This window comes from Lithobates pipiens, unplaced genomic scaffold, assembly GCF_037356315.1.
Source record: "Lithobates pipiens isolate NorthernLeopardFrog02 unplaced genomic scaffold, aLitPip1_a1.2 Scaffold_27, whole genome shotgun sequence".
Classification (NCBI taxonomy): Eukaryota; Metazoa; Chordata; class Amphibia; order Anura; family Ranidae; genus Lithobates; species Lithobates pipiens.
Genome location: NW_027507788.1, coordinates 144894082 through 144920319, shown reverse-complemented (window position 1 = coordinate 144920319; position 26238 = coordinate 144894082). Strand labels below are relative to the sequence as shown.

The window sequence follows — 26238 nt, the reverse complement described above, 5'->3', positions numbered from 1 at the left end:
GATCAACTGGGACAACTATGCCAAGAGGGAGTTTTGGCTTCTTTTGGAACTTGCATGCTTCGTAGTAATTCCAGGATGAATCTAGTGTCAGGCAGACAAAGTATTTTGAGAAACAGATCAGCAATGGCAGCTTTATATATGTCCCTCACTGCATGTTTTTTGAAGAGTACCCACCTAAGCTCATTGACGGCCATCAACAGATGTTGGTGGATGCAGGAGATCCTCTGGTCACCTCTATGACAATCAGTGGTTTCTAGACACACAGAGAAAATCAGAACAGACATCAGCTGTCCCGAAAAATGTGTCCTGCTTCTGCTGATACTGTAGGTGTCCCAGCCAGGGCCGTATTTTGACACCATGTTTACCTGGCACAATTAAAGGTTAAATTCACCTTTTATAAAAAAAAATACTGTGCAATCATGGCACCCCAGTAGGGTAACAAATATTCAGCTTAGGCACATTAAGCTTATTTTTGATGATATATTTGTAGGCCAAGCACTGCCTCCCAAAAGCCTTGCCATGAAACTACCATTCAGGGACATTCACCCTGTCCTGCATAGAAACTGGGACATAAGGTGCCCTGAGGATGCTGCCAGCATGATGGTAACAAGTGCTCTCCCACTTTCAAACAACTGCGACGGGGAGGGAGAGTGCACTACGCATGTGCAGTTTGAAATCAGGAGAGTGCTCATTCCTGTGATGCATCGCTGCTGTGATTGGGGCGGTAGAACACACTGCGCATGCTCAGTTTCCTGAATGAGGGAGAGAGTTTGTTGTTGAGATGGGACTCGAGGAATCTTGCATCCTAGCTCTTATGGAGGATGGTATGAATGTCTCTGAATGGTACAGGGGTCAGACAAAACTATGGAAACACCAGGTAAAAGAAAAAAATCGTTGCCTAATAATATGGTGTTAGACCGCCTTTGGCAACCAAGATGGGTTGAATTCTGGGCATTGACAAATAGAAGTCTTGGATGGTGGATAATTAATTCCCGCAGAGATGCCTGAGGTTGAAACAGAGCCCGAACCCTGGTCTCCAAAATTGACCATAGTGCCTCTGCGATATTGAGGTCTCACGACTGCAGTGCCCAGGGAAGTTGAGAGACTTTGTCTGCATGCTCATCAAACCACGATTTGACAATACCTGCTGTGTGATTTGAGGCATTATTGTCTTGGTAAATGGCGTGTTTTTGGGGAAACCTGGTCTGCCAAAGTTTGTACATAGTCGCTGGCAGTTACTCTACCTTTTCAAGGTGATGATGGGACCTGCAGAATAAGATATGGCTGCCCAAACCATGATTGCACCACCACCATGCTTTACTGCTGGCACAAGACAAGTCCTGGTTGTCAGCTTGGAATGGCTAAACACGTCCGGTGGTTGGGAATTGTGTGAGCTGGATTCATCGGACTATATTAAAAGAGCTGCACCAGATTTTTTCACTCCCCAGTTTTAGTAAATTAAAGTAGTTGTAAAGGCAGATTTTTTTTTTTCTTTTTTTTTATCATAATGCATTCTACTAACCGTCTGTGTACAGCAGCCCCCCAAATATTTACCTGAGCTCCCTCTCTATCCAGTGATGTGCACGAGTGCCATGGCTGTCAAAGTCAGTTAGCCAATCAGGAGAGAGAGGGGTGGGGCCGAAGCGTGGCTCCATGTCTGAATGGACACATGGAGCTATGGTTCTTCTCAGGTGCCCCCATAGCAAGCTGCTGCGAAAAGGGACCCGAGAACAGGAGGATCTGGCCTGCTCTGTGCAAATCCACTGCACAGAGCAGGTAAGTATAACATGTTTGTTATTTTTAAAGAAAACAAATTAGACTTTAGTATCACTTTAACCCCAGTCCTCCATTGATCATTAGTCCATAATTTATGGATGTTGCAACACTCTCTCCTCTTCTGAGCATTAATATCAGTCGCTAATGGTTTGGCAGTTGCAGCTCACCTGTGAATGTTTTGCTTATGGAGTTCCCTCCACACAGTTCTTGTGGATATGGGTTTTGGAAGACTGAGATGTCACTTTTGCAGCAGTTGTTTTCTTATTCTAGGTCACAATCCTGCACAAAAAGAGGCCCAGAGTAAAAGCAATAGATGCAGGGCCATCATGACAGGGGTTAAAGAGACTTGGGACAGGGTTATGAGCATCAGAGGGATGCTGCAGGATAGGTTGGTATCAGGCTGTATGGGGCAGTAGACCAGAAGGGGAGGGTCTGCAATCAGAGAAGCAGAGTGGAGCAAATTCCACATGCTGAGGTAGCTCCTTGCACTGAGGATTTTTACCTGAATATGGCTGATGTGAATACCCTGATGTCCCAGCTGCGGCCACTGTGCATGGCACAGACTGGCTTCATGCACAGGTCAGTGGGCTGCTCTTGGGAGCCAGACAGTGGGGTTCCACTCCTGCATCCTCTCCCCGCCACGTGCTCTGAGATCCAGAGAACCTTAGCCCTGATGTGGCTCCCTGGGTACAGCGCCGCCTTGGGTGCCCCACAGAGTCCACCTCTAGGGACTCTCTGGTCACCGCACCAAAACGCCGGTCAGCTGCGGTGACTGTGCAGCCTGGGAGGAATCCTCTTCCTCTGCGGGACCCGCGGGATGGGGCTACTGCACGTGTCACTGCAGCTTGTCCCCCTGCTGATCTTCCGGTGGTGGTTGCGACACCTACAAGTGGTTCCATGGCCACCTGGGCGGCTCGGCGAGGGAGTGATCGTGCTGTGGAAACCAGCCTGTTACCAGGTGTGGCTGGTGTCCCTGTGCAGCCTGTGGAAGAGGAGCAGCGTGTATCCGTGAGCAGAGCAGCGGCTAGCGAGAAGCAGACTGACAGGGCGGGCGATGCTGAGCGAGCGGTTCTTCTAGATGGGGGTCTGATGGGTTGCAGTTGGCTGATGGGCAATGTGGGGACGGTTCCTTTTTTTTTTGGATAAGGAGATCCAAGATGGATCAAGCCGGCATTGTCCCAGTACCATTTACGGCTGTGTTTAGCAGGTGATTGGCGTTTTTGGGTTTTTGTCCGTCTGACTTTACCTCTCATTCTTTCCGTATTGGGGCTGCTACGGAGGCTGCGCGTTGGGGTTTGAGTGAGGGTGTCTTGGGGCACAGTGGTAGGTGGGAATCTTGACGTTTATCGCTTGTTCGTCCTCATTTGTTATAGCTGTCATGGTTATTTACATATGGGTGTGTGATGTCTGTTACTGTATAGTTCTTATATTGTGGTTATAGCTTCTAGGTGTGTGTGTTTGTAATTTTTTTTTTTTCTTTACAGGTTGGGGCTCGTGCTTGATTTGGATATTGGGCCACTCATATGTCCACTGGGGTGTGATGAGAGCTAATGTTCAGCCTGACAGACGTCAATTAGACATTCCTAGGGATGAGCAGAGTGGTTCCTGAAGATGAGCATAATGCTTGGCCTGATAGAACCCCGGACATGCTTGTCATACATGCTGGGTGTAATGATTTGGGTCTTAGGAGTGGAAGGGAGCTAATACGAGATGTAAAATATGATTTTTTTAAGGCTGCGCACTGATTACCCAGACCTACTGATTGTTTGGTCCGATATGGTGGCTTGTACACATTGGAGCATGGCTAGGTCAATTTCTGGGCTTAATAAGGCTAGGGTGAAGGGTAATCGGGAGGTGGCCAGCTTTCTGATGCAGAATGAGGGTTTGTCGGTGAGGCATCGTGAGCTGGAGTTGGAACCCTGGAGATACTTACGGAGTGACGGCGTTCATTTGAATGCCGTTGATATTGACCTGTGGTGTCTTGGCCTGGAATATGGTATTCGGAAGGCCCTGCGGGTGTGGAGGTCTGCACAAACCTAAGGTGTCAGGTTTTTGTGGTGTTGGCGGCGTGCAAGGTCCTTTTTAGTTTCATATGGGCACAAAAGGTATGGTCTGAGGTACGGCTCCCAGTTGGTGGATGTGTACCTGCTAGTTGTCTCGAAGTTGGTGGCTTTGCGGCTGGAGGCCTGTGAAGTGACAAGCAGATACTGTCCTGGGTTATATGCCTATTAAGGCCTTGTGGCTCTTTTTCTTTAATAAACTGTCTTCTGGTCTGGTTATTTGTTATTAATCTGTTAATTATTAGTTATTTATATTTTGTTTTATAAAAAGGCTTCTATGGCCAATTTAACTCCAATTTTGTGTGGTGTGGTCACTATGGGAAGGTTGTGGTTTTTGGTATAGCAGTTAACAAGATATATTTAACACCATAGTCATGTAGTTTTATTTCTTTTCATGTGGACCGTGCTTATGCTTATCAGATGAGTTTTCTGAAACTGTACATGCCGTCATAACCTTTGATATTGTATTCTCGCGACACCACAAATTGGTAGCTTGAGGCACCAGCTAAAAGGGCACCAACAATTTGCCCTCTTTGAAACTCTGTCATGACTCTACTAGCAGTGCACTCAGTGAATGAGGATAGTAAGGCTTCCCTCCTATTAGCTAGGTGTCTTATTACACAGCGGAAGGAAAATGTTACATCACTTCTACTTTCGACGGAAAACATATTGTCACTTTCACACCTGCAAATCATGTAGTGTTTTCATAATTTTTGTCCAACCCCCTTTTTTGGCAAGGCTTCTGGGGGGCAGCGCTTGGCCTACAGATATATCTTCTAGAATGAGCTTAATTTGTCTGCACAATATTTTTTAAAGTGATGTCGCCCCTCGACTGCACAGTAAATTTTACTAGAATGGTGAAATAAGCTTTTAAATGATGTACAAACCCCACACCTTGTGTTATTGTGTTATAAACAACTGCTAGGTAGCGATGAGCTTGGGCATGTTCAGACCAGGATCTGAACCTATATGTGTGAGCCCACCAGGAAGCTGTCACCTGTACTGGCCAATCATCTGGCCGGGGGAATTCCCCACCTCGCAGCCTCATGTATAAAAGGCGTGTGTGTACGTGCAACTGCAGGGCGGGGAATTCCATGGATGCAGATTGGGCCATACAGACGACAGCTTCCTGATGGGCTTGCCCATGTGGGTTCAGTTCCTAACCTGAACACGTTCAAACTTACCACTGCTACTAGGTATTCTATTAGAAGCAGCAAATGGTTTGCTTTATAAAGAGCTACTTTTCAATTACACAGACCAGCAAACCAGTGAAAGGGGACATAGTTTCATGTTTTCAGAACTGAAAAGCCCCGTACACGACAATCGGAAATTCTGCCAACAAAAGTCCGATGTGAGCTTTTGGTCGGAAATTCCAATCTTGTGTATGCTCCATCTGACTTTTTCTGGCAGGTTCTCTATTTTTCAGATGGAAAAAGTTTTGATGGGAAATTGCGATCATCTGTAGCAATTCTGACACGCAAAATTCCTATGCATGCTCGGAAACAATTTGAGGCATACTCGAAAGCGTTGAACTTCATTTTCTCGGCTCGTCGTAGTTTTGTAAGTCACTGCGTTCTTGGCAGTCGAAAGTTCAGAGAACTTTTGTGTGACTGTGTGTATGCAAGCCAAGCTTGAGCGGAATTCCATCGGAAAAACCATCCACAAGATTTTTCTGACAGAAATTCCGATCGTGTGCATGGGGCATTAGGCCTCATGCACATTGGACGTTATAAAAACCCCAGTGGCATTGGCTGTACAAAGCTGTAGCTGTAGACTTGAGTTTTTCAGCGTTTCTCAGATTATTTTTTTAGCAAAACTATACTCCCACTAAAGCTTATGGCTCAAAAACACTAGGGTTTTTTTATTTTAATTTTTTTTTTACCCAGCCAGAAAACGCTCTTGACAAAAAATGTAAATAAAAGCCTATGTGTGCATGGGCATATAGGATAACATGGCAAAAACAGCAGCGGTAAAAACATCCAGTGTTCACAAGGCCTAAAGAGTATTGTGACTCCTCTTAAAAAGGACGTCCACCTAAAAAAAAAAAAAAATATTAAAAGCCAGCAGCTACAAATACTGCAGCTGCTGACTTTTAATAAATGGACACTTACCTGTCCCAGGGTCCAGCGATGTCGGCAGCCGATCAATCGCTCGGCTCTCGGCAGCTGCCGCTGCCATCCTTGGTGAGGGAATCAGGAAATGAATTGTTGCGGCTTCGCTTCCCGGTTCCCTACTGCGCATGTGCGAGTTGCGCAACACATCCTAACTGCTCCTCGCTATCTCCTGGAACCCGTGTGTGTCCCAGCAGACAGCGCAGGGGGCCGGGAAGAGGTGTAGACTCCCGTGGGAGTCTGTTCCCGAAAGTGGGTGAAAATATAAGGATTATACAGGTATCTGCACCCCCCTCCTCCCTGAAAGGTGCCAAATGTGACACCGGAGGGGGGGAGGGTTCCTGAAAAGCAGAGGTTCCGTTTTATATGAACCTCCGCTTTAACGCTGCTACAACAACTTCTCACATCTTTTTTGAATGTAGCCACAAATGTCTAAAGTTTCCAGACGACAAAAACCAAATAAGCCAATAGCAGTAGTTTTTACTGAACGAATTACATGACAAGAGAGCTGCTTGTACTAAATGGCTTCATGGTTCAGGTTTATCATGTACAGTTGTACACCATCAGAGGTGCCAACGTCACCAAAGAGGTAAATGGCTGTTCTCCTTTTATCTGGTGACAGCTGTCAAAGCAGAATGATCGGGGCTTGACAAGCCCAAGTTCACACACAACATGGGCATTTTTTAACAAATGCTGATTGTGTTGGCATCCAGAGTTTGTGTACTTACTGTAGGCTTAATATTGGTAAGGTCAGGCAGCATTGTGGCAAAGGAAAGAATGTCACCTGACTACAGGGTGGGATGTCTTGTTAGATGAACTTGCTGTTTCCACAGCCTTCCTACAGATAACATGAGTTAATAATAAGCTAACCCAACATATTTCCTTGGAGTGCTGTGTTTTCATTTCATAACATTTGCTTTTGCATTTAATAAGGTTTTTGCTTGTGAAAGTGTGTTCTATGTATTGCTTGTATCCTTTCACTGTCAACTCCCTTACCTATATATCTTGGGATCTGAGATTCAGTTTTAAACATATGGGGAAGAAAAATGAATGCGTTTCCAAAAATTTTAAGTGGAACTTCACTTTCTCAATTAACATTGACTATTTTTAATCCTGATGCTGCTAGTACTAGTAAATGGATAGGAAAGCATATCACATATGCTTAAACTTTTACATTTCTTCAGTTGCTTCCTGGTTTTTATGCCTAGGCAAATGGTGTCATAAATCTCAGGAATCTACAGTAGGGGAGGAGGGGCTTTCTCAGCAAAGCACATCCTCTTCTACTTGCATGCCTGAGCTAGAGGCAGGTGGATTCCTGGAAGTAAACTACTACATGAATCGCCTGCCCTTACTCAAGATGGCCACAGCCAGAAATGCTAGGGGGGGTGTTTTTCTCTACAAACCAAAGCATGGAGATATAGATAAATGGTGAGTTTTGAATACTAGGCTCTTCAGCATTTTTTTCAACATTCCATCTATTAAATCTTATGCCCTGGTGGTCTGGCTGAAACCATTTTAACTGTGGGCAGCTGAAGCTGCTGCCTGTTCACTTCATGGATTTACACAGACAAACACCTCCAACTCTGCAGCTCTCATTGGCCTTATGACTCACCCCCCCACCCTTCCTTCCTGGTGAACTCATGGGAATGAGAGAGAGATGTCATGCCCTTGTGGTTTTAAGTTTGGATAGTAAAACTTTTTTTCTGCCAGTAAATACCTTATAGAGCCCACTTCCTGTTTATTTTCTAGTCATTAGCCTAGGCCAGTGATGGCGAACCTTGGCACCCCAGATGTTTTGGAACTACATTTCCCATGATTCTTAACTACACTGCAGAGTTCATGAGCATCATGGTAAATGTAGTTTCAAAACATCTGGGGTGCCAAGGTTTGCCATCACGGGCCTAGGCTAATGACCAGACAAGAAACAGGAAGTGGGCTCTATAAGGTATTTACTGGCAGAAGAAGTTTTGCTATCCAGAGTTAAAACCACAAGGACATAACATCTCTCTCTCTCATTCCCATGAGTTCACCAGGAAGAAAGGGTGGGAGTGAGTCATAAGGCCAATGAGAGCTGCAGATTTGGAGGTGTTTTTCTGTGTAAATCCAGGAAGTGAACAGGCAGCAGCTTCAGCTGCCCACAGTTAAAATGGTTGCAGCCAGACTCGGTGGAGGGAGATTTCTGCAGCATATTTGGCAAATACAGAATCACAATATATATAAAATAATATGCAAAGTGGTGGGAGGGAAGCTCCAGAATGGTAAAGATGTTTTTATTACAAATTATTTGAGCAGAGTGAAGTTCCTATTTAAATAGAAATTTTGGTTTGTGGTGTTTAAATGAAGTGTAGTTCCACTTTAAAGCCCAGCTAAACCATATAAAAGCAGTAATCTTATTTTGCAAAGCATCATTTATCTTGAAAAACTGAGGACATACTGTGAGTAAAAGACCTTGCAGACCCGCCCTTTGGAAACCCAGTACCCTGCACAAATTCTGGTCACACACTGAGCATATTTTGCCCTGCCGGCCCCACTCTGCTCAACAAAAGTTGATTGTTCGACGTTTGTCGAAAGAACCTGCTGGAAAGTTTTTGCCTGTACAGTGGCTCACTCCAATCTGATACAGCTATTATTCAGGCTTTTACAGTATCCCAGCAGGGAGCTTCATCCATCCAAGCTGTTTAGCATAGATGGCGTAACCTGTCGGCTGTCGTTCGTTCAGCTGAACGAAAGAATTCTAACAATAAATGGCAAATTTTACTTTGCAGAGAGTGTCACTGACCTCATCACATTACTTCTGCTCTCTGTATCATTGAGGACTGCTGGGAGACGGTCCAAAGAGAAACAAGCGCATCATGTGATCAGTATTGAGACTTTGGGAAAACATAAGACAAAAAGTAAAACATATATAGTGCGTGGCCTCTGGGGGAAGAGGGGAGAACTAGCGGTCAGGGGGCTGAGCTTATTTTCACTATGGTAAACTGCCCCCAGACTGTAGAGCATGTTCCGACTACTTTGTCTCATGAAACAGAATCCCCCACAGTAGTATTTTTATTTTTTAATTTTGTACCCTGAGCTTTCATTGCTACAGTATTTCAGTAATTCCTGCTGGTTAGAAATATTGTGCATTACAATTTTCAGCAAATAGGGGGCCTAGAGGGCACAGGCCAGAGTTTTATTGTACAGACCATGGCTGCAGTTTGCAGTCGCTCACCCTGGATTTTTGGTGCTCTGGAAATAGTTACATCAACTGCATGTTTGCAGTTTACCATATTAAAAAAATGAATAGGATTGCTATATTGTGAGGTTTACTTTTTAGGAGGCAGGTGGGGAGGTTGGCTTTTCAATTCGGCAGCTGATTGGCCCACAGCATTGCTGACATCTCAACCTGCAAACCACCTTCTTTTGTGGCCTAGGTCTGGTTGCTGCTTCAGGTGCCATTGTAGACATTCAGGGGTTAGTAGCAGAATTGTTGCCCCTTTTTGTTTTTTATGAATGTAGTGTGTGTGCGTAGGTGGTGAACCATTGCAGAGGGTAAGAACTGATGAGAATAGGCTATGAACTTTGTAAGGTGCTGTGTAATTTGTTTGAATTATTATACAAAGGCAGGACATTCAAAATATGCTTATTCTTGCATGTTTATATGCTGTTCCGTGTAAAATTTCTGCTTAGAATAGCTTTTTTAAAAATGGTTGTTGCTAAACTACGACCCATCAATATAATTGAATTTGCAGGACACGCGTCCACCTCCGTCATGGTTAGAATATATAATACATTCATTTGTGGTTAGTTATCCTGACTGACAAGCTCTGCACTGCAAGAAGTGAATTTGTACTAAAAGCAGCCCGTGTATCAAATAGGCGTGTGCAATAAAGTTTGTTGAAATCCTAACGATATAAAAAAAGCACAATGTCCTTCTGTGTATGAATAAGCATTGTGTGTAATCTGGGCATACGGCCTGGGGAAGTCAGGGTCACAGCCGATACATGGTACCTGGCCCTGTGTGTGATAACCTCTCAGCCGTAATACTGAGGATTGTGGAAACAATGATGTGCCCACATTCCCTCGCTTAGGAGAGTGAGTCACTTAGGAATGGAGTTGGTTCATATATGTTCACTCACATTATAAAAGAGATTACAAGAGATTAACATAAAACAAATTAATCTTATAACTATAAACTTTTCCACTCTTCTGAAAGTCACCGGAGTGAATGTACGATGCGATAACAAGGTAAAAGCTACCCATAAGCGCGGTATAAATGCAAAAACAGGTGGACTGGTGGCATGTTATTGATGTGTTCATACCGCATTTGTACCTCTCAAACCAAGGTGGCAACTGGTGGTACCACAACATCCAGAAACTCAGAAGAAGCCAGCCCCATGATTGGGCAATTCTTAAAAAGGAACTTTACCTTCCTTTGATCATTTTTTTACGAATTTTGCTGTGTTATCCTCAATTTACATGCTCACACAGTGAATCCACGTGGTCCTGCTGGATCTGTCGTTCCGCAGGTCACACGCCACCATCTTTCCTCTGTGATGTCATCAGAGCCAGCTGTCTCTTCTGAGTACCTGTAGCCAGTCCCACCAGATGGCACTGAGGCCACCCTCCAGCAATGTGTGTCCCTGCTCCTTTAACTACCTGGGATACGTTATGAGCAAATCCAAGGAAGTTCCAAGAGCAGGGACACATCATTATTGCATATTATTACAATAATGGCAAGGGGTCTGGAAAAAACAGTAAATACAGGCACAAAAAAATGAAAAGTTGGCTTTCTATAATTGTGGGGGTGGAGGGGGGGAAATCCAGTGAGGCAAAGTGTTTCTGGTGACTGAAAGTCCAATTTAGTGATGTTCACTTAAAGAAGCGTAGTAGTGAAAACTCCATCCCAACCAATGTTATATGGACATGGGCTTTCTCAAGGTGACAGAACCTGCTTGTCCCAGAAACATCAGCGTGCTTGTACTTTTTACTACTATGCAGCTTTGAATAAAGATAAAATATTGTATTCTTGATGTGCTTACTTTTCCCGATCATATGTCTGCTGGTGGACAGGGACTACTTTGGCAAGCTGTCAGAGCTCTAAAGCAGTGGTCATCAACCCTGTCCTCAGGCCCCACTAACAGGCCAGGCTTTATGTATTACCTTGGGGAGATGCAGACTAGAATATTGCAATCACTGAGCAGCAAATGATATCACTTGTGATGTATTTCAGTTATCTTGTAAACCTGGCCTGTTAGTGGGCTCTGAGGACAGGGTTGATGACCACTGGGCTATAGAACCCAAGTTAACATTTGATTCATCATGGGAACCTTTTCAGTATTCTCCATTGTCAGAATGGAGTTCTCAGGACTAAGCAGTGATTTTTGGGGTTTTCTTTTAGTTTTTAACATGGAGGAACCCTTGAAAATGCGTTCAGGGAACCCCTTCTAATAAATTCTATAGCTACAGCTCATGGTACATTAGTGTGTTGGACATTGGGAAGAACGCCCCTTTAACAGTTCGTGTACCCGATCATTGGTGTCAGTGGTGACTAGAGAGGTAGAATTTTCTCTTTGCTCAAGGAACTCCTAGCGAGCTCTGGAACCCTGGATGAGAGAGACTGGACTATATATTCATATTGGTGCTTTAAAATATGTAGATTGGAATGAAATGGTGTTATAAATGGCTTTTCTTTGTGAACCCGCAGCCGGCCGTTACTTTCTATAACTGTGCAAAACCTAGATTTCTCTTCCTTGTAAGCATGGCAACACTAATGTAATCAGAATTTCCCAGAATTATTTCTACTGCTGCTGTAATTAACTCTGGTTGGACTGGAAGAAGGGAGTGGATTTTGTCCTGTAAATTGAAAAAAGTGTCACATTCAGTACTCAACTGTGCTTTTCTATGTGAACTAAAATGGCCACGTTATCCTTTTCCAAACATCTGGACACAGATTGAGGTCAGGTTATTGAATGCATGGAATATGACATTCCCAGCAATGTTCTCTGGTGGGATACTTATTGTTTTTCTTGGACTGATCATGACATTATAGTAAAGCCTTTTGCCACTACATTTTGGTCATGTCAGCAGTTGTGCTGCCAATTAGTAAGGTAACTGAGGACGGAAGAGGACTGGCCATATTGAGTGGCATATGAGAACTCCTCCAGGTTCTACATTCCTGATCCCTTAACAGGGGATCCATGCCAGTGAGTGCCCGCAAAAGTGTCACTTTTTTGGGGGGGGGGGGGTTCCACCATTTTTCTTTAAATGTACAGCAGCTACGGGTCAAGTTCTGGAGGTTAGTCTGCCACTTTTTGTTTTTTTAAATGATCAACAGGAGTCATAGTTTACATACAATGTTTAGAGGTGCTGTTAATTGTGATTTGGAGGATTAGTTGCTTTTTGATGTTTTCTCCATAACTACATTTATTACAGTTGAGTAACCAGTTCCACAACATCATTAATTCTAATAGGTGCTTTATTTTATGTTAAAATAAAACACGGATGCTCAAAAGGCTGCATAACACAGTTGTCATGGTAAATATGAGCTGTACTTGAGCTTTTACTGGAAGATGGGTACAATGGTTAATGATGGCAGTGTGAGAACAGTCAATGAAGCCAGCTGTCATCTACTGTGCCTAGATATACCAGGACAGTCAGCTGTGTGATGAGCTTTCACATGTATGTGGTAGCAGCAGTCTCTATGGCCAACCAGTTTATGGGAAAAAACCCGCCACACGTGTGGAAACATTGTATGGTTGCTACTGTCGTCCTCCTTCATTACCCACAGTTGATTCAGAATAAGGTAAAAGCAATAAAGTATGATCCAGCTTGCTCCAGTGGAGGAAAAAATCCTTCCTGATCCCCTCCACCCCCACCCCCCCAGAGGCAATCAGTCCCTGGGTCAACTTTACCTATAAATATTACTATCCAGTTATGTTATGTGCATTTAGGAAAGAATCCAGGCCTTTTTTAAAGCAATCAACTGAGCTGAGGGAGTCTGTTCCACATTTGCACAGCTCTTGCTGTAAAGAAGCCTTTCCTTATTTGGAAAATAAACCTCTTTGCCTTCAGACTAAAGAGTGGCCCCTTGTCGTCTGTGAATAACTCCGCACCGCGGCTCTTTACCCATGTGATCAGCTGTATCCAATCATAGCCAATCACATGTAAACAAGCAGGTGCCGTTTATCGACTCTCCTCGTTTCACACTGACAGAGTGATATCGGTGCCCATCTATGCTGCATATTAGTGCCACCCCGTCAGTGTCCATCAGTGCAGAATCATCAGCACACATCAGTGAAGGAGAAAAATTACTTATTTACAAATTTTTTAGACAAAAACTAAAACTTTTTTCAATGTTTTTGGTCTGTTTTTTTTCTTTTTCCTTTTTTAGCAAAAAAATGAAAAACCCAGTGGTGATTAAATACACCCGGTACTGAAGTGGTTAAAGTGCATTGAGGTTGGTTTGTAAGTTGGAGACATCCTGTAAGGATACTTTTTTTTTTTTTGCTACCCACTGCTCCACTCAGCCATCAGGAGCTCTGTGTAAGCTCCGAGTTGGTCCAGTCAGCTGTCAGGAGCCCTGTCTAAGCTCCAAGTTGGTCCAGTCAGCTGCCAGGAGCCCTGTGTAAGTTCCGAGTTGTTCCAGTAAGCTGTCAGGAGCCCTGTGTAAGCTCCGAGTTGCTCCAGCCATATCTTATACAAGGCTGAGGTCTCTCCCCATGTGAAGGTGCTGGTGATTGGTCACATGTAGAGCAGTGGGTTATTTCTCCTCACTCCTGGAGGGTAAAGAGAGGGGCAGGGAAGTAAAGGAAAAGTGAGCATGTGTGTGGTACTGCGGGGGGTAAAGCAAATCCATTGCTTTGCCTTTGGTGTACTTTGAGTTGGTCCAGTCAGCTGTTAGAAGCCCTGTGTGAGCTCCGAGTTGGTCCAGTCAGCTGTCAGGAGCCCTGTGTAAGTTCCGAGTTGTTCCAGTTAGCTGTCAGGAGCCCTGTGTAAGTTCCAAGTTGTTCCAGTAAGCTGTCAGGAGCCCTGTGTAAGCTCCGAGTTTGTCCAGTCAGCTGTCAGGAGCCCTGTGTAAGTTCCGAGTTGTTCCAGTCAGCTGTCAGGAGCCCTGTGTAAGCTCCGAGTTGTTCCAGTCAGCTGTCAGGAGCCCTGTGTAAGCTACAAGTTGTTCCAGAAAGCTGTCAGGAGCCCTGTGTAAGCTCCGAGTTGTTCCAGTAAGCTGTCAGGAGCCCTGTGTAAGCTCCGAGTTGTTCCAGTAAGCTGTCAGGAGCCCTGTGTAAGCTCCGAGTTGTTCCAGTCAGCTGTCAGGAGCCCTGTGTAAGCTCCAAGTTGTTCCAGTAAGCTGTCAGGAGCCCTGTGTAAGCTCTGAGTTGTTCCAGTAAGCTGTCAGGAGCCCTGTGTAAGTTCCGAGTTGTTCCAGTCAGCTGTCAGGAGCCCTGTGTAAGCTCCGAGTTGTTCCAGTCAGCTGTCAGGAGCCCTGTGTAAGCTACAAGTTGTTCCAGAAAGCTGTCAGGAGCCCTGTGTAAGCTCCGAGTTGTTCCAGTAAGCTGTCAGGAGCCCTGTGTAAGCTCCGAGTTGTTCCAGTAAGCTGTCAGGAGCCCTGTGTAAGCTCCGAGTTGTTCCAGTCAGCTGTCAGGAGCCCTGTGTAAGCTCCAAGTTGTTCCAGTAAGCTGTCAGGAGCCCTGTGTAAGCTCTGAGTTGTTCCAGTAAGCTGTCAGGAGCCCTGTGTAAGCTCTGAGTTGTTCCAGTAAGCTGTCAGGAGCACTGTGTAAGCTCCGAGTTGCTCCAGCCACAGCTTACACAAGGCTGAGGTCTCTTCCCCATGTGAAGGTGCTGGTGATTGGTCACATGCTGTCACGTGTAGAGCAGTGGGTTATTTCTCCCTCACTCCTGGAGGGTAAAGAGAGGTGGGGAAGTAAAGGAAAAGTGAGCAAGTGCCACTGCGGTGGGGGAGAGGGTAAAGCAAACCTGTTGCTTTGCCTTGGTGATTTTCTGTTGAGCTGGCACCGTTTTGGTAGCAAGTCAGAAGTAAGGGGCTCATATCACTGCCCTGACAGGAGACGTAATGGTATTGGGTACCCAACTGAATTGTTCTGGAGAAAAAAATAATTTCAAGTATGATTGCATATAGTCAGATGTGACTGTCATTCAGCCAGTCCATCCAATTCCCAACCATTCAGATATTATTAAAGGTGTCATTGGGCACATGCAGAGGAAGATTTTTGGCAGATTACATGTAATGTTCCGATCTGCTGCAGTATAGTCCATTTATAGGTTTGCTCTCGTGTCATGATTGCTGTTATACAGAATATATTAAGATCAGTCTTTTTGTGCTTAGTATTGTTATCACTTCTGTCTGGCAAATAAAATATAGCTGATAATAAAATAAACCGAGCCACTGATATGTATCTTTGAGATTTAATCAGTATCAGCAGCACTAAAATGAACCTGTAAATTAGTATGTGTCATAATGTATAAACTACATGCTAGCAGACATCTCCATTTTATTTCTAAGTAATACTATATATTTCTTTCCAGACATCACATTAGGAGAGCTTTCATTATTGAACATAAACTGTGATTATGCTTCCCGCTGGGTCATTCCCTACAAAGCATTCATAATTTTAGAAACCAGCTTTGTACTGTAAGTACAAAACACAGAACAGGGGCAATGTAGGAGGTTGGTGTAAAGCTTGTCCACAAACCCCCTTAACCACCAGTGCTGATGCCTCCCTTCCCTGCACTCCTCTGCCATCCCATTCGATCATCGAGCAAAGTAAAATAATCTGTAGATCTGGGGGAGCATGTGACTCCTCCCTTTTATCCCACCATGCAGTTATTGGTAGGTTGGTGGTAGATTTAATACATGGATCTGGCAGGTGAATGGGGATCTTGGGCGCAAATAAAAGGAAAATATTTTCTCCATTTGCTTGTTACACTCTGCTTTCTACTGTGCAGTGCTGTTTAATGGCCATTTTTTACTGAGCCTTCTCATAATTAAGGTTGGTCCAAGTTTTAGGTCGGTGATGTCACCAGCCTTCCATAGCCTGTGGTTGATCACTGGTAATAGACTGTAAGCTCTGGCATAAGACTGATGTAAATAGTTTCATGGGCATGCTAAAAAGTTGCAGAATAAGTTATCATTACATCTACATCAACATTTACTAACACATGTTAAGCAGGTTTAAGTCTGGTTGGTGGCTGTGGTAAATTAGTTCCAGCATCACCAGCAGGTATGTTCCAGCATCACCAGCAGGTATGTTCCAGGATCACCAGCAGGTATGTTCCAGGATCACCAGCAGGTATGTTCCAGGATCACCAGATTACAGACCAAAGAGCATGTGGCTGTATTGGTGGTACAGTGCAGTTGATAGGCTAAGTCCCATGTATGCAGCGACATTTCCAATTTTCAGATCGAAATAATAGCCCATTACAAGATTATAAATAAATATCAGCTTTGGTTGCAATAGTCACTATTCTTAATATCAGAACTGTCCCTCACAGTACTACTTTTTCACCAATAGATGTCCTTACTCTTAATGGCCAGCCTCATTCAGTCCACTACCTCGGAGCCCAGCTTGTCATAGACCCACCACAGCCTATGACTGAACAGTGAAAAAAGAAGCAGCATGGTGATGAGCTCATCTTTTTGACACTCTGCTTCAGCTTCCTATTAGGGCCTTTTCACTTTGGCGATCCGATCAGGTCTGCCTGTGAGTTTTTAAGGTGGACCTGGTCAGAAGGTCCATGCATTCCTATGGGCAGGCGGTTGTAAATGGACTTGTGTAGGCAAAGTACATTGCTTCCCACTCCCATGTTTATGGCACGTGCCCCTTGGTCGACTCCTGCTGTGATTGTTCACAGCTGGAACCTGTCAGCAAGTCCCAGGCAATGATTCACGGCTGGGACCTGCTGATCAGCTGTATACATTCACAGCCCAGAGCTTTGTGTTGGCATTCAACACAAAGCTCTACACAGGGAACGATCTGTGTTGAAAAACGTTATACACTTAGGCACGTGTTTAACCCTTTGATCGCCCTAGATGTTAAGATACAAAAAACACACAGTCACTTCCAGCACTAATAGGTCTTCCAAGGTGTGGAGTAACAGATATCAAATAAAATGGTGGTATAAAAGTTATATGGTATCCAAAACTGGGAGGATGCTGCCTTCCTCAGATGGGGTAATCTGAAAGGAACTACAAGAAAAAGGGCCTAGCTCTGAGGAAGGGGGTGCACCCCCAAAACACGTTCGCTGTACCCCGTGTTCTGTGCATGTCCATGCATTGTTTTTTATGGCCTTTTGTCAGTTGCATTTTGTGAGTACCCACTTTTATATAAAACATTTTTATTATTAAATTATCTTTGGTAATGCCCTAGATGTTAACCCCTTCCCAACCATTGTCATTAGTACAGTGACAGTGTATATTTTTAGCACTGATCCCTGTATTAATGTCACTGGTGATGTCAATGGCAATTAGTCAGTTTCCCCCACGTCAGATTGCTGGCCACACTCAGTCCCGTTATATATTGATGCCAGTAGTAGTAGAAAAAAAAAATATGCTATAACTTCTATGCAAAGCAATCAATATAACTTAAGCCCCATACACACTATCAGATTTTCTGCTGATTTTTTTTTTTTCCTTCAGATTTACCAAAATCTTATAATATGAGGTCAAACCTTAGGAGTTTCAATTTGCATGCAATCAGGCAGGCCCTTGTACTACATGGTTTTGGTAAATCTGAAGACAAAAATCAGCAGAAAATCTGGGGCTTTATTGTGATAAAAAAAAAAAAAAAATGTACCCGAATACATTTTGGCCAAAATTCATGAAGAAATTTGATATTATTATTATTATTATTATTATTATTACAATTTTTTTTTTAATTGGATATGTTTTATAGCAGAAAGTAAAACATTGTTTTTTTTTTCTTTCAAAATTGTTGGTATTTTTTTGTTTATATCACAAAACATAAAATCTCAGTGGTGATCAATTATCACCAAACGAAAGCTCCATTTGTGTGAAAAATATATATATATAAATTTAATTTGGGTACAGCGTTGCATGACTGCTCAATCGCCAGTTAAACTGGCACAATGCCGAATAGCAAAAAATGGCCTGGTCATGAAGGGGGTAAAATCTTCCAGAGCTTAGTTAGTTGAAGTAGAACTAAAGGCAAAACGTTTTCTTTTAGTTTTGGATAGCGTGGAGATGTATAAGAACATCTGGCAAGCTGGTATTGCTGTCTGTGCCCCCATTGGGGAGATTCACCCTCCTACATTTGTTTTGTTTACCATTCGCTTTTAAAAATTTTAATTTCACGCTTTTTGGGTTGTCCCCAGAAAAGTAACAGAGGGAAAATCTTCCAATGGGCACACTAGTTCTGGTGACTTGGGGGTCCCCAAGGGATTCCCTTTATTTGGAGGGATTTCCTCTAATTTCCTGTTTTGGCTATGGGACCGGAAGTGCCCCATCCTTAGGGGGATTCAACCTCTTTATTGTCATGTTTACTGTTCTCATTAACCGATTCAGCCCGGAAGATTTTACCCCTTTCCTGACCAGAGCACTTTTTGTGATACGGCACTGTGTTGCTTTAACTGACAATTGCGACTTGGCACCCAAACAAAATTGATGTCCTTTTTTTTTCCCCTCACAAATAGAGCTTTCTTTTGGTGGACCACCCCTGTTTTTAATTTTTTTTGCTGTAAACAAAAAAAAAAAAAAAAAAAGAGAGCATCAATTTTGAAGAAAACGCATTATTTTTTACTTTTTGCTATAATAAATATTCCCCCAAAAATAAAAAATAAACTTTTTTCCTCAGTTTAGGCCGATATGTATTCTACATATTTTTGGTAAAAAAAAAATCGCAATAAGCGTATATTGATTGATTGGTTTGCGCAAAAGTTATAGCGGCTGCAGGATCGGAAATAGTTTTATGGCATTTTTTTTATTTTATTAATAATGGCGGCGATCTACGATTTTTATCAGGACTGCGACATTATGGCGGACACATCGGACACTTTTGACGTTATTTTGTCATTTATTTATTTTTTTTAAAGATATTTTTATTAGTTTTATGACAGACGAACCAGACCATTGTCATTTATACAGCAATCAGTGCACTGATTAATGTGTAAATGACACCGGCAGTGAAGGGGTTAACCACTAGGGGGCAATCAAAGGGTTAAGTGTGTCCTAGGGAGTGATTCTAACTGTGGGGGGGGTGGGCTTCAAGTAGAGCTGCACGATTAATTGTCAAGATTTGTTATTGCGATCTTGACTAAAGTGTTTCACAATTCTTTCTATACAAAGAATTCTCTCTGCTCTTCTAAAGCCACAGCATTAAAAAGAAAGGAAGACAAAAACTGGGCAGTCTGCCAAGAATCAAAACATTCTTTATCAGTGAACTTATGTATAAACATTGTAACAATTTGTCAATGGAATAGACTTCCTGTGTAAGTGAAAACCACTTGAACACTAAACCTTTTTTCTGGCTTTTGTTTCAAGTTTAAATCCCTTTTTTTTTTTTTTTTTTTTTTTTTTGGCTAGAAAATTACTTGGAACCCCCAAACATTATATATATTTTTTTAGTAGACACCCTAGAGAATAAAATGGTGGTTGTTGCAATATTTTATGTCACACTGTATTTGCACAGTGGTCTTTCAAATGCTTTTTTTTTTTAATTACTGTAATGAATAAAAAAACGAGAATTGCGATCTTTTTATTCTAAGCAAAAAAAATCATGATTCTCATTTTGGCCAGAATCGTGCAGCTCTAGCCACATGACAGCGATCACTGCTCCCGATGACAGGGAGCGGTGATCTCTGTCATGACACCAGGCAGAATGGGGAAATGCCTTGTTTACATAGGCACTTCCCCATTCTGCAGCTCCGTGACACAATCATCACCCCGTGGGCACGGTCACGCTGTACGCGCCGGGTGCGCGGCCTGCTATCCCCGCCTCTTAAAGGGGACGTACAGGTATACCCATTTGCCCACCGCTGCCATTGTGCCAATGTATATCAGCGTGCAGCAGTCGGCAAGTGGTTAAAAGTGAAAAAAAATCCCAAATTTGACATTGTCTCCAGAACAGGAAAAAAGGGGAAATCTTCCAATGGGGACACTAGGGACTCCCTCGCTGTGGATGGTTTTCTTCTCACGTCCTGTTTTGGCTATGGGACAGGACGTAAATGTAACTGGGACAGAGATTTGTAAAAATTACCGACAGAAGTTATAACCCGTTCTTACAAAATTTTGCCTTTTAGTGCTACTTTAACTCAATATTCCTTTGATTTTCCTTAATTACGCATTAACATTTTAAGGCTGATGGGTGAACATATCATAAAGTGAATAACCCCTTATAATGTCCCATTCATAGATACATAGTAGGTGAGGTTGAAAATGTCCATCAAATCCAACCCATGTGTGTGATTATATGTCACTATTACATTGTATATCCCTGTATGTTGCGGTTGTTCAGGTGCTTATTTAATAGTTTCTTTAAACTATCAATGCCCCTCGCTGAGACCACCGCCTGTGGAAGGGAATTCCACATCCTTGCCGCTCTTACAGTAAAGAACCCTCTACATAGTTAGTTTAATCTTAAACCTCTTTTCTTCTAATTTTAATGAGTGGCCGTTTGTCTTGTTAAACTCCCTTTTGCGAACAAGTTTTATCCCTATTCAGCATATTATTTATCAGTAAGTAAAGTTTACTCAAAGTAATCGCTTTACGTAATCAGGTAACGCTTCAGACTTCTACTTCCCGTAATCCAGAGGTGATTATTGTGGTGTATAGAGGAGATGGAAGAGTTCTGGCACTAAAGCTCTCTCTCCATGCTTGGCTAGTAAAACATGTCTTGGCTAGGCTAGCCTCTTATTTGTCATTCCCCCTGCACCACTTTCTAAAACACTTTATTGTTCACTTAATCCCTTAACAGGCCTTTTTCTGTTCCGTGGATTCTGCCCATTGATTTTTAAAGTGTAAATGTTGATTGAGAAGCTTGCTTGACCACTTTATTGTTCCTGGTAAGGGTTAAATCTCTTTGGCTTCCCCTTGGTTCTTGCAGTGTTTGCACTGCGTTGAGAGATAATGTTTGCAATTTACAAGACCAAATTCTACAGCGGAACAGGAAGGCTTAAAGCAATCAGTTCTATAAAGGGCAGCTAGGTTTACTTCTGATCCTTCCATGGCGCTGGAGACTGTATGCCAGCCTTCTGATTCTAAAGCTGCCCCTTCAGTAAGGTTATAACTCTGTATGAATAAGCACCCAATATCTCCGAATATACAGAAACTGCATATTTCTAAAGAAAAGGTACCACTACCTCTTATAGTTAAAGAGGAACTTTGTTCCCGTTTGAGCTAGACACCCCCCCTCTTTGGTGTCGCCATCTTTGAGTCTGGTTTGGGCAGATGGGCCAAAGGGCTCTGCTTGGCCTTCAGGTCCTTCAAGCACATCTGTGCATGCGTGGTCAGGGATCGCCACGCACAGATACTGTGAGTGTTGGAATTTCCATACTGGTGCTATCTTCATGCATGCAGTTGTGCATAGAATCAGGGGCCATTGTCCTTTTTTCTCCTAGGCGAAAAAGATGGGAGTGCTGTGTTGCAGAAGAAAAACACAGTAACGTTGGACAATATACACTATATTACCAAAAGTATTGGGACACCTGCCTTTACACGCACATGAACTTTAATGGCATCCCAGACTTCGTCTGTAGGGTTCAATATTGAGTTGGCCCACCCTTTACAGCTATAACAGCTTCAGCTCTTCTGAGAAGGCTGTCCACAAGATTTAGGAGTGTCTATGGGAATGTTGGACCGTTCTTCCAGAGGCGCATTTGTGAGGTCGGGCACTGATGTGGACGAGAAGGGCTGGCTCGCAGTCTCCGCTCTAATTTATCCTAAGGGTGTTCTATTGGGTTGAGGTCAGGACTCTGTGCAGGCCAGTCAAGTTCCTCCATCCCAAACTCGCTCAGCCATGTCTTTTATGGACCTTGCTTTGTGCACTTGGTGGAGGGGGGATTATGGTGTGGGGTTGTCTTTCAGGGGTTGGGCTTGGCCCCTTAGTTTCAGTGAAGGGAACTCTTAGGGCATCAGCATACCAAGACATTTTGGACAATTTCATGCTCCCAACTTTGTGGGAACAGTTTGGTGATGGCCCCTTCTTGTTCCAACAATACTGCACACCAGTGCATAAAGCAAGAACCATAAAGACCTGGATGAGCGAATTTGGGGTGCAGGAATTTGACTGGCCTGCACAGAGTCTTGACCTCAACTTGATAGAACACCTTTGAGTTGAAATAGAGCAGAGACTGCGAGCCAGGCCTCATCCAACATCAGTACCTGACCTCACAAATGCGCCTCTAGAAGAATGGTTGAACATTCCCATAGACACGACACACTCCTAAACCTTGTGGACAGCATTCCCAAAAAAGTTGAAGCTATTATAGCTGCAAAGGGTGGGCCAACTCAATATTGAACCCTACGGACTAATGCCCTCTACACATGGTCGGACTTTCTGATGGAAAATGTGCAATCGGAACTCGTCAGAAAATCCGATCATGTGTGGGCTCCATCTCACTTTTTCCGTTGAAATTTCTGACACACGAAGTTTGAGAGCTGGATCGAAAATTTTCCGACATAATCCGATCATTTCAATTCCGATTGTGTGTAGACAATTCCAACGGACAAAGTGCCATGCATGCTCAGCATAAATTACGAGACAAAAGCTTTTGGCTACTGGCCGGTTTATAGTCCCGTTGTACGTGTTCTACATCACCGCGTTCTGAACGATCTGATTTTCCAACAACTTTGTGCGATTGTGTGTATGCAAGACAAGTTTGGGCCAAAATCCGTCGGAAAAAAATCTGAGGGATTTTGTTGTTGGAATGTCCGACCGTGTGTACAGGGCATAAGACTGGGATGCTATTAAAGTTAAATGTGGGTGTAAAGGCAGGCATCCCAATACTTTTGATAATATAGTGAATATCCAAATGTGAGAGGGAGAGGTGAGAGAAGGCAGGGGAAAAGAAGTTTTTATTTAGGGCGAAGGTTTGCCTTAATGCCCATCCCCAGGAAAAGAAAACCTGCAGTGCATGGATTGAATGCTTATTTCTGCCTAGGGAAGGGGAAAGCAGTTTTTCTTACCAGTTCCTCTGCTGGCCAGGCAGATGGCACTACCCTGCACTCCAATAGTGGACTGTCAGTGTGGGGCACAGCAATGGAGCGTTTTTAGTTTTCCTGATGTTCAGCAACACTGTGCGATTGCAGTGCAGGAAACGCACAGGGTTCGCTGCGTTTCCTGCATCGCATCAGTGAGAACCAGGGCTAAAGCTGAAGTTTAAAGTGGAGTTCCACCCAAAAGTAGAACTTCCGCTCATTTGTCTCCTCTTACTCTCTGGTGCCCCAATTGACACCTTTTGTGGGTGGACGGGGGACAGGATACCTGTCTTTGACAGGTATCCTGTTCCCACTTCCGGGAGTCCGGGCCGCGGCCCATGATATCACCATGACTGGGATTGCGTTTGGAAAAGTTATGCAAATCTCAAAATGCCTTGACGGGTGGATGTCTGTGTAGAAGATGGCACATTCTTAGGTAGGCTGCGTTTGCATGTAAACTGCACTAGGTAACACCGAAATGGGATGCTGAGCTTCCATGAGTGAAAGATAATGATAATATCAAGGATAATGCATGCAGTGAGAAGATCACTTCAGTAAAATTCAGTTTTCTTTTTTTCCTTTTATTTTCATACAGCGTCACTGGTTGTTAGGACACTGTCAGCTACACAGCCGACAGCATCCTAACAACCAGTGACATTGTGTTGCCGACAACATCCCACAACCCAGGGGCGGACTGACAACTCATGAGGCCCCCAGGCAATAGGAGATTATGGGGCCCCCGGGCAATAGGAGATTATGGGGCCCCCGGGCAATAGGAGATTATGGGGCCCCCGGGCAATAGGAGATTATGGGGCCCCCGGGCAATAGGAGATTATGGGGCCCCCGGGCAATAGGAGATTATGGGGCCCCCGGGCAATAGGAGATTATGGGGCCCCCAGGCAATAGGAGATTATGGGACCCCCGGGCAATAGGAGATAATGGGGCCCCACAGTATACACAAATGCACACGCACAGTATACAATCACACAGTATACACAGACATGTTTCTATTGGCTGAGAAGGTACTGGAGAGGTGGGCCAGCTATAATCTCTGGATTTTTAGACCAAAGGGATGTCGGTAAGGGACATGACAGATATAAAAAAAAAAAACACAGATTTTTACATACTGTTCCTGGTTTTACTGAGGCTGGCAACCCTGATGGGGCCCCCTAGTGGCTCGGGGCCCTCGGGCAGTGCCCGAGTTGCCGAATGGTCAGTCCGCCCCTGCTACAACCAGTGATGCCATGTGGCCTGGGAGCTGTCTCCAGTATGGGTCTTACTGCAGGCACAACACCCACCTCCATTTGATAAATTCATCCACCTGTTTGAGACGGGCACACAAATCTGTACAGGCATCAACATTTGTCATGCAGAGGTGTGACACCATTATACTGAGTGCCTATGGTAAGGCGTGCCTATGGTAAGGCGTGCCTATGGTAAGGCGTGTCTGTAATACTCTATGAATTCTGGGGACTGTGTTTACTAAGCACATGTATATTTATGTGAATGAGGCTCTGACTTTTTCTGGTGGTAATTAATATACATGGTTTTCTTCCATTAAGAGATGCAGAAGCACACATACCGGTAATATACGTTTTTCTGGGGACAGGCTGTATATTGCAAGAAAGTGTGAAACTAGAAATGACTGGAACCAAATCAGGGCTTCAAATAAGATAAACATTTAGGATTACGCTGTATGATTCTGGAGGTCATGTGACTAGAAGACAGCGAGTTGTCAGATTGCTGAAACTCTAAATCATTGATGTTTGTCACCTTCAATATTTCAGGGTGGTCAAAGAAGAAATTTCAGATGACAACGCAAAGCTCCCGTGTTTTAACGGAAGAGTGGTGTCCTGGGTAAGTGTTTGCAACAGGAGGGATGGCATGTTGGCATGATGATGTTGTTCCTTGTGTACCTCTTGTATCATATCATATGTACTTTTATATAAATGGGTGCCACTTTGATTTAGCTAGACGTCAAAGAGCAATCCAATGGAAACAAAGTGCGATAACCATAGAAAGTACAGGCCGGCAACTCGACAGATTCTCCATAGAAAATATTTATTTAACCACTTCAGCCCCGGACCATTTGGCTGCCCAAAGACCAGAGCGCTTTTTGCAATTCAGTACTGCATCGATTTAACTGACAATTGCTCGATCGTGCAACGTGGCTCCCAAACAAAATTGACGATTTTTTTTTCCCCACAAATAGAGCTTTCTTTTGTTGGTATTTGATCACCTCTGCGGTTTTTATTTTTTGCACTATAAACAAAAAAAGAGCGACCTTTTTTCTATAATATCCCCCAAAAATAAAAATAATTTTTTTTTCCCCTCAGTTTAGGTGATGTATTCTTCTACATATTTTTGGTAAAACAAAAATCGCAATAAGCGTATGTTGATTGGTTTGCGCAAAAGTTATAGCATCTACAAAATAGGGGATAGTTTTGTGGCTTTTTTATTATTCATTTTTTTTATTTTTATTTTTTTTACTAGTAATGGCAGTGATCTGCGATATTGATTTATTTTATTTATTTTTTATTGGGACTGCGACATTATGGCAGACACGCCAGACAATTTTGACACATTTTTGGGACCATTGTCATTTTTACAACGATCAGTGCCATAAAACTGCATTGATTACTGTAAAAAATGTCAATGGCAGTGAAGGGGTTAACCACTAGGGGGCAGTGAAGGGGTTAAGTGTGTCCTATTGTGTGTTCTAACTGAAGGGGGATGGGGACTGTGCAGGGGAGGTGACAGATCGCTGTCCATACTCTGTATGAACAATCTGTCAGTTCTCCCCTCAGAGAACCAGAAACTGTGTGTTTACACACACAGATCCGGGTTCTCCATGTGCCTCGAGTGATCTTGAGTGTTGGACACTCGCATCGGCTCTGTGGATGAGCAGGGGGTGCGTGCCCCCTAGTGGTTGTCTATGATAACGCCGTACCATGATGGTGATTCGCGCAGCCGAGCCATGTTGCCGCAGTATAACTGTGGCGGCTTGTCGGCATGTGGTTAAGCATTACAGCAATAACATCATCCAAAAATCCTGATGCATTTCAGCCTTAGGCCTTCATCAAAAGCGACTATACTATATAGGGGTAGTGCTTGGGTGAGTTTTTCTCAAAGTGCGATAACCATT

General features: G+C 43.6%; 1 protein-coding gene across 4 annotated transcripts in view; it reads left to right on the top strand.

The window, feature by feature from the left end:
* The window catches only part of DVL1 (dishevelled segment polarity protein 1), a 238124-nt gene that overhangs the window by 37485 nt on the left and 174401 nt on the right, over positions 1–26238 (top strand). For all 4 annotated transcript variants that reach the window (XM_077457613.1, XM_077457612.1, XM_077457611.1 and 1 more), the window contains exon 2: positions 24881–24950. In XM_077457613.1, the coding sequence (XP_077313739.1) occupies positions 24881–24950 (70 nt within the window). The remainder of the gene's footprint in view (positions 1–24880; positions 24951–26238) is intronic.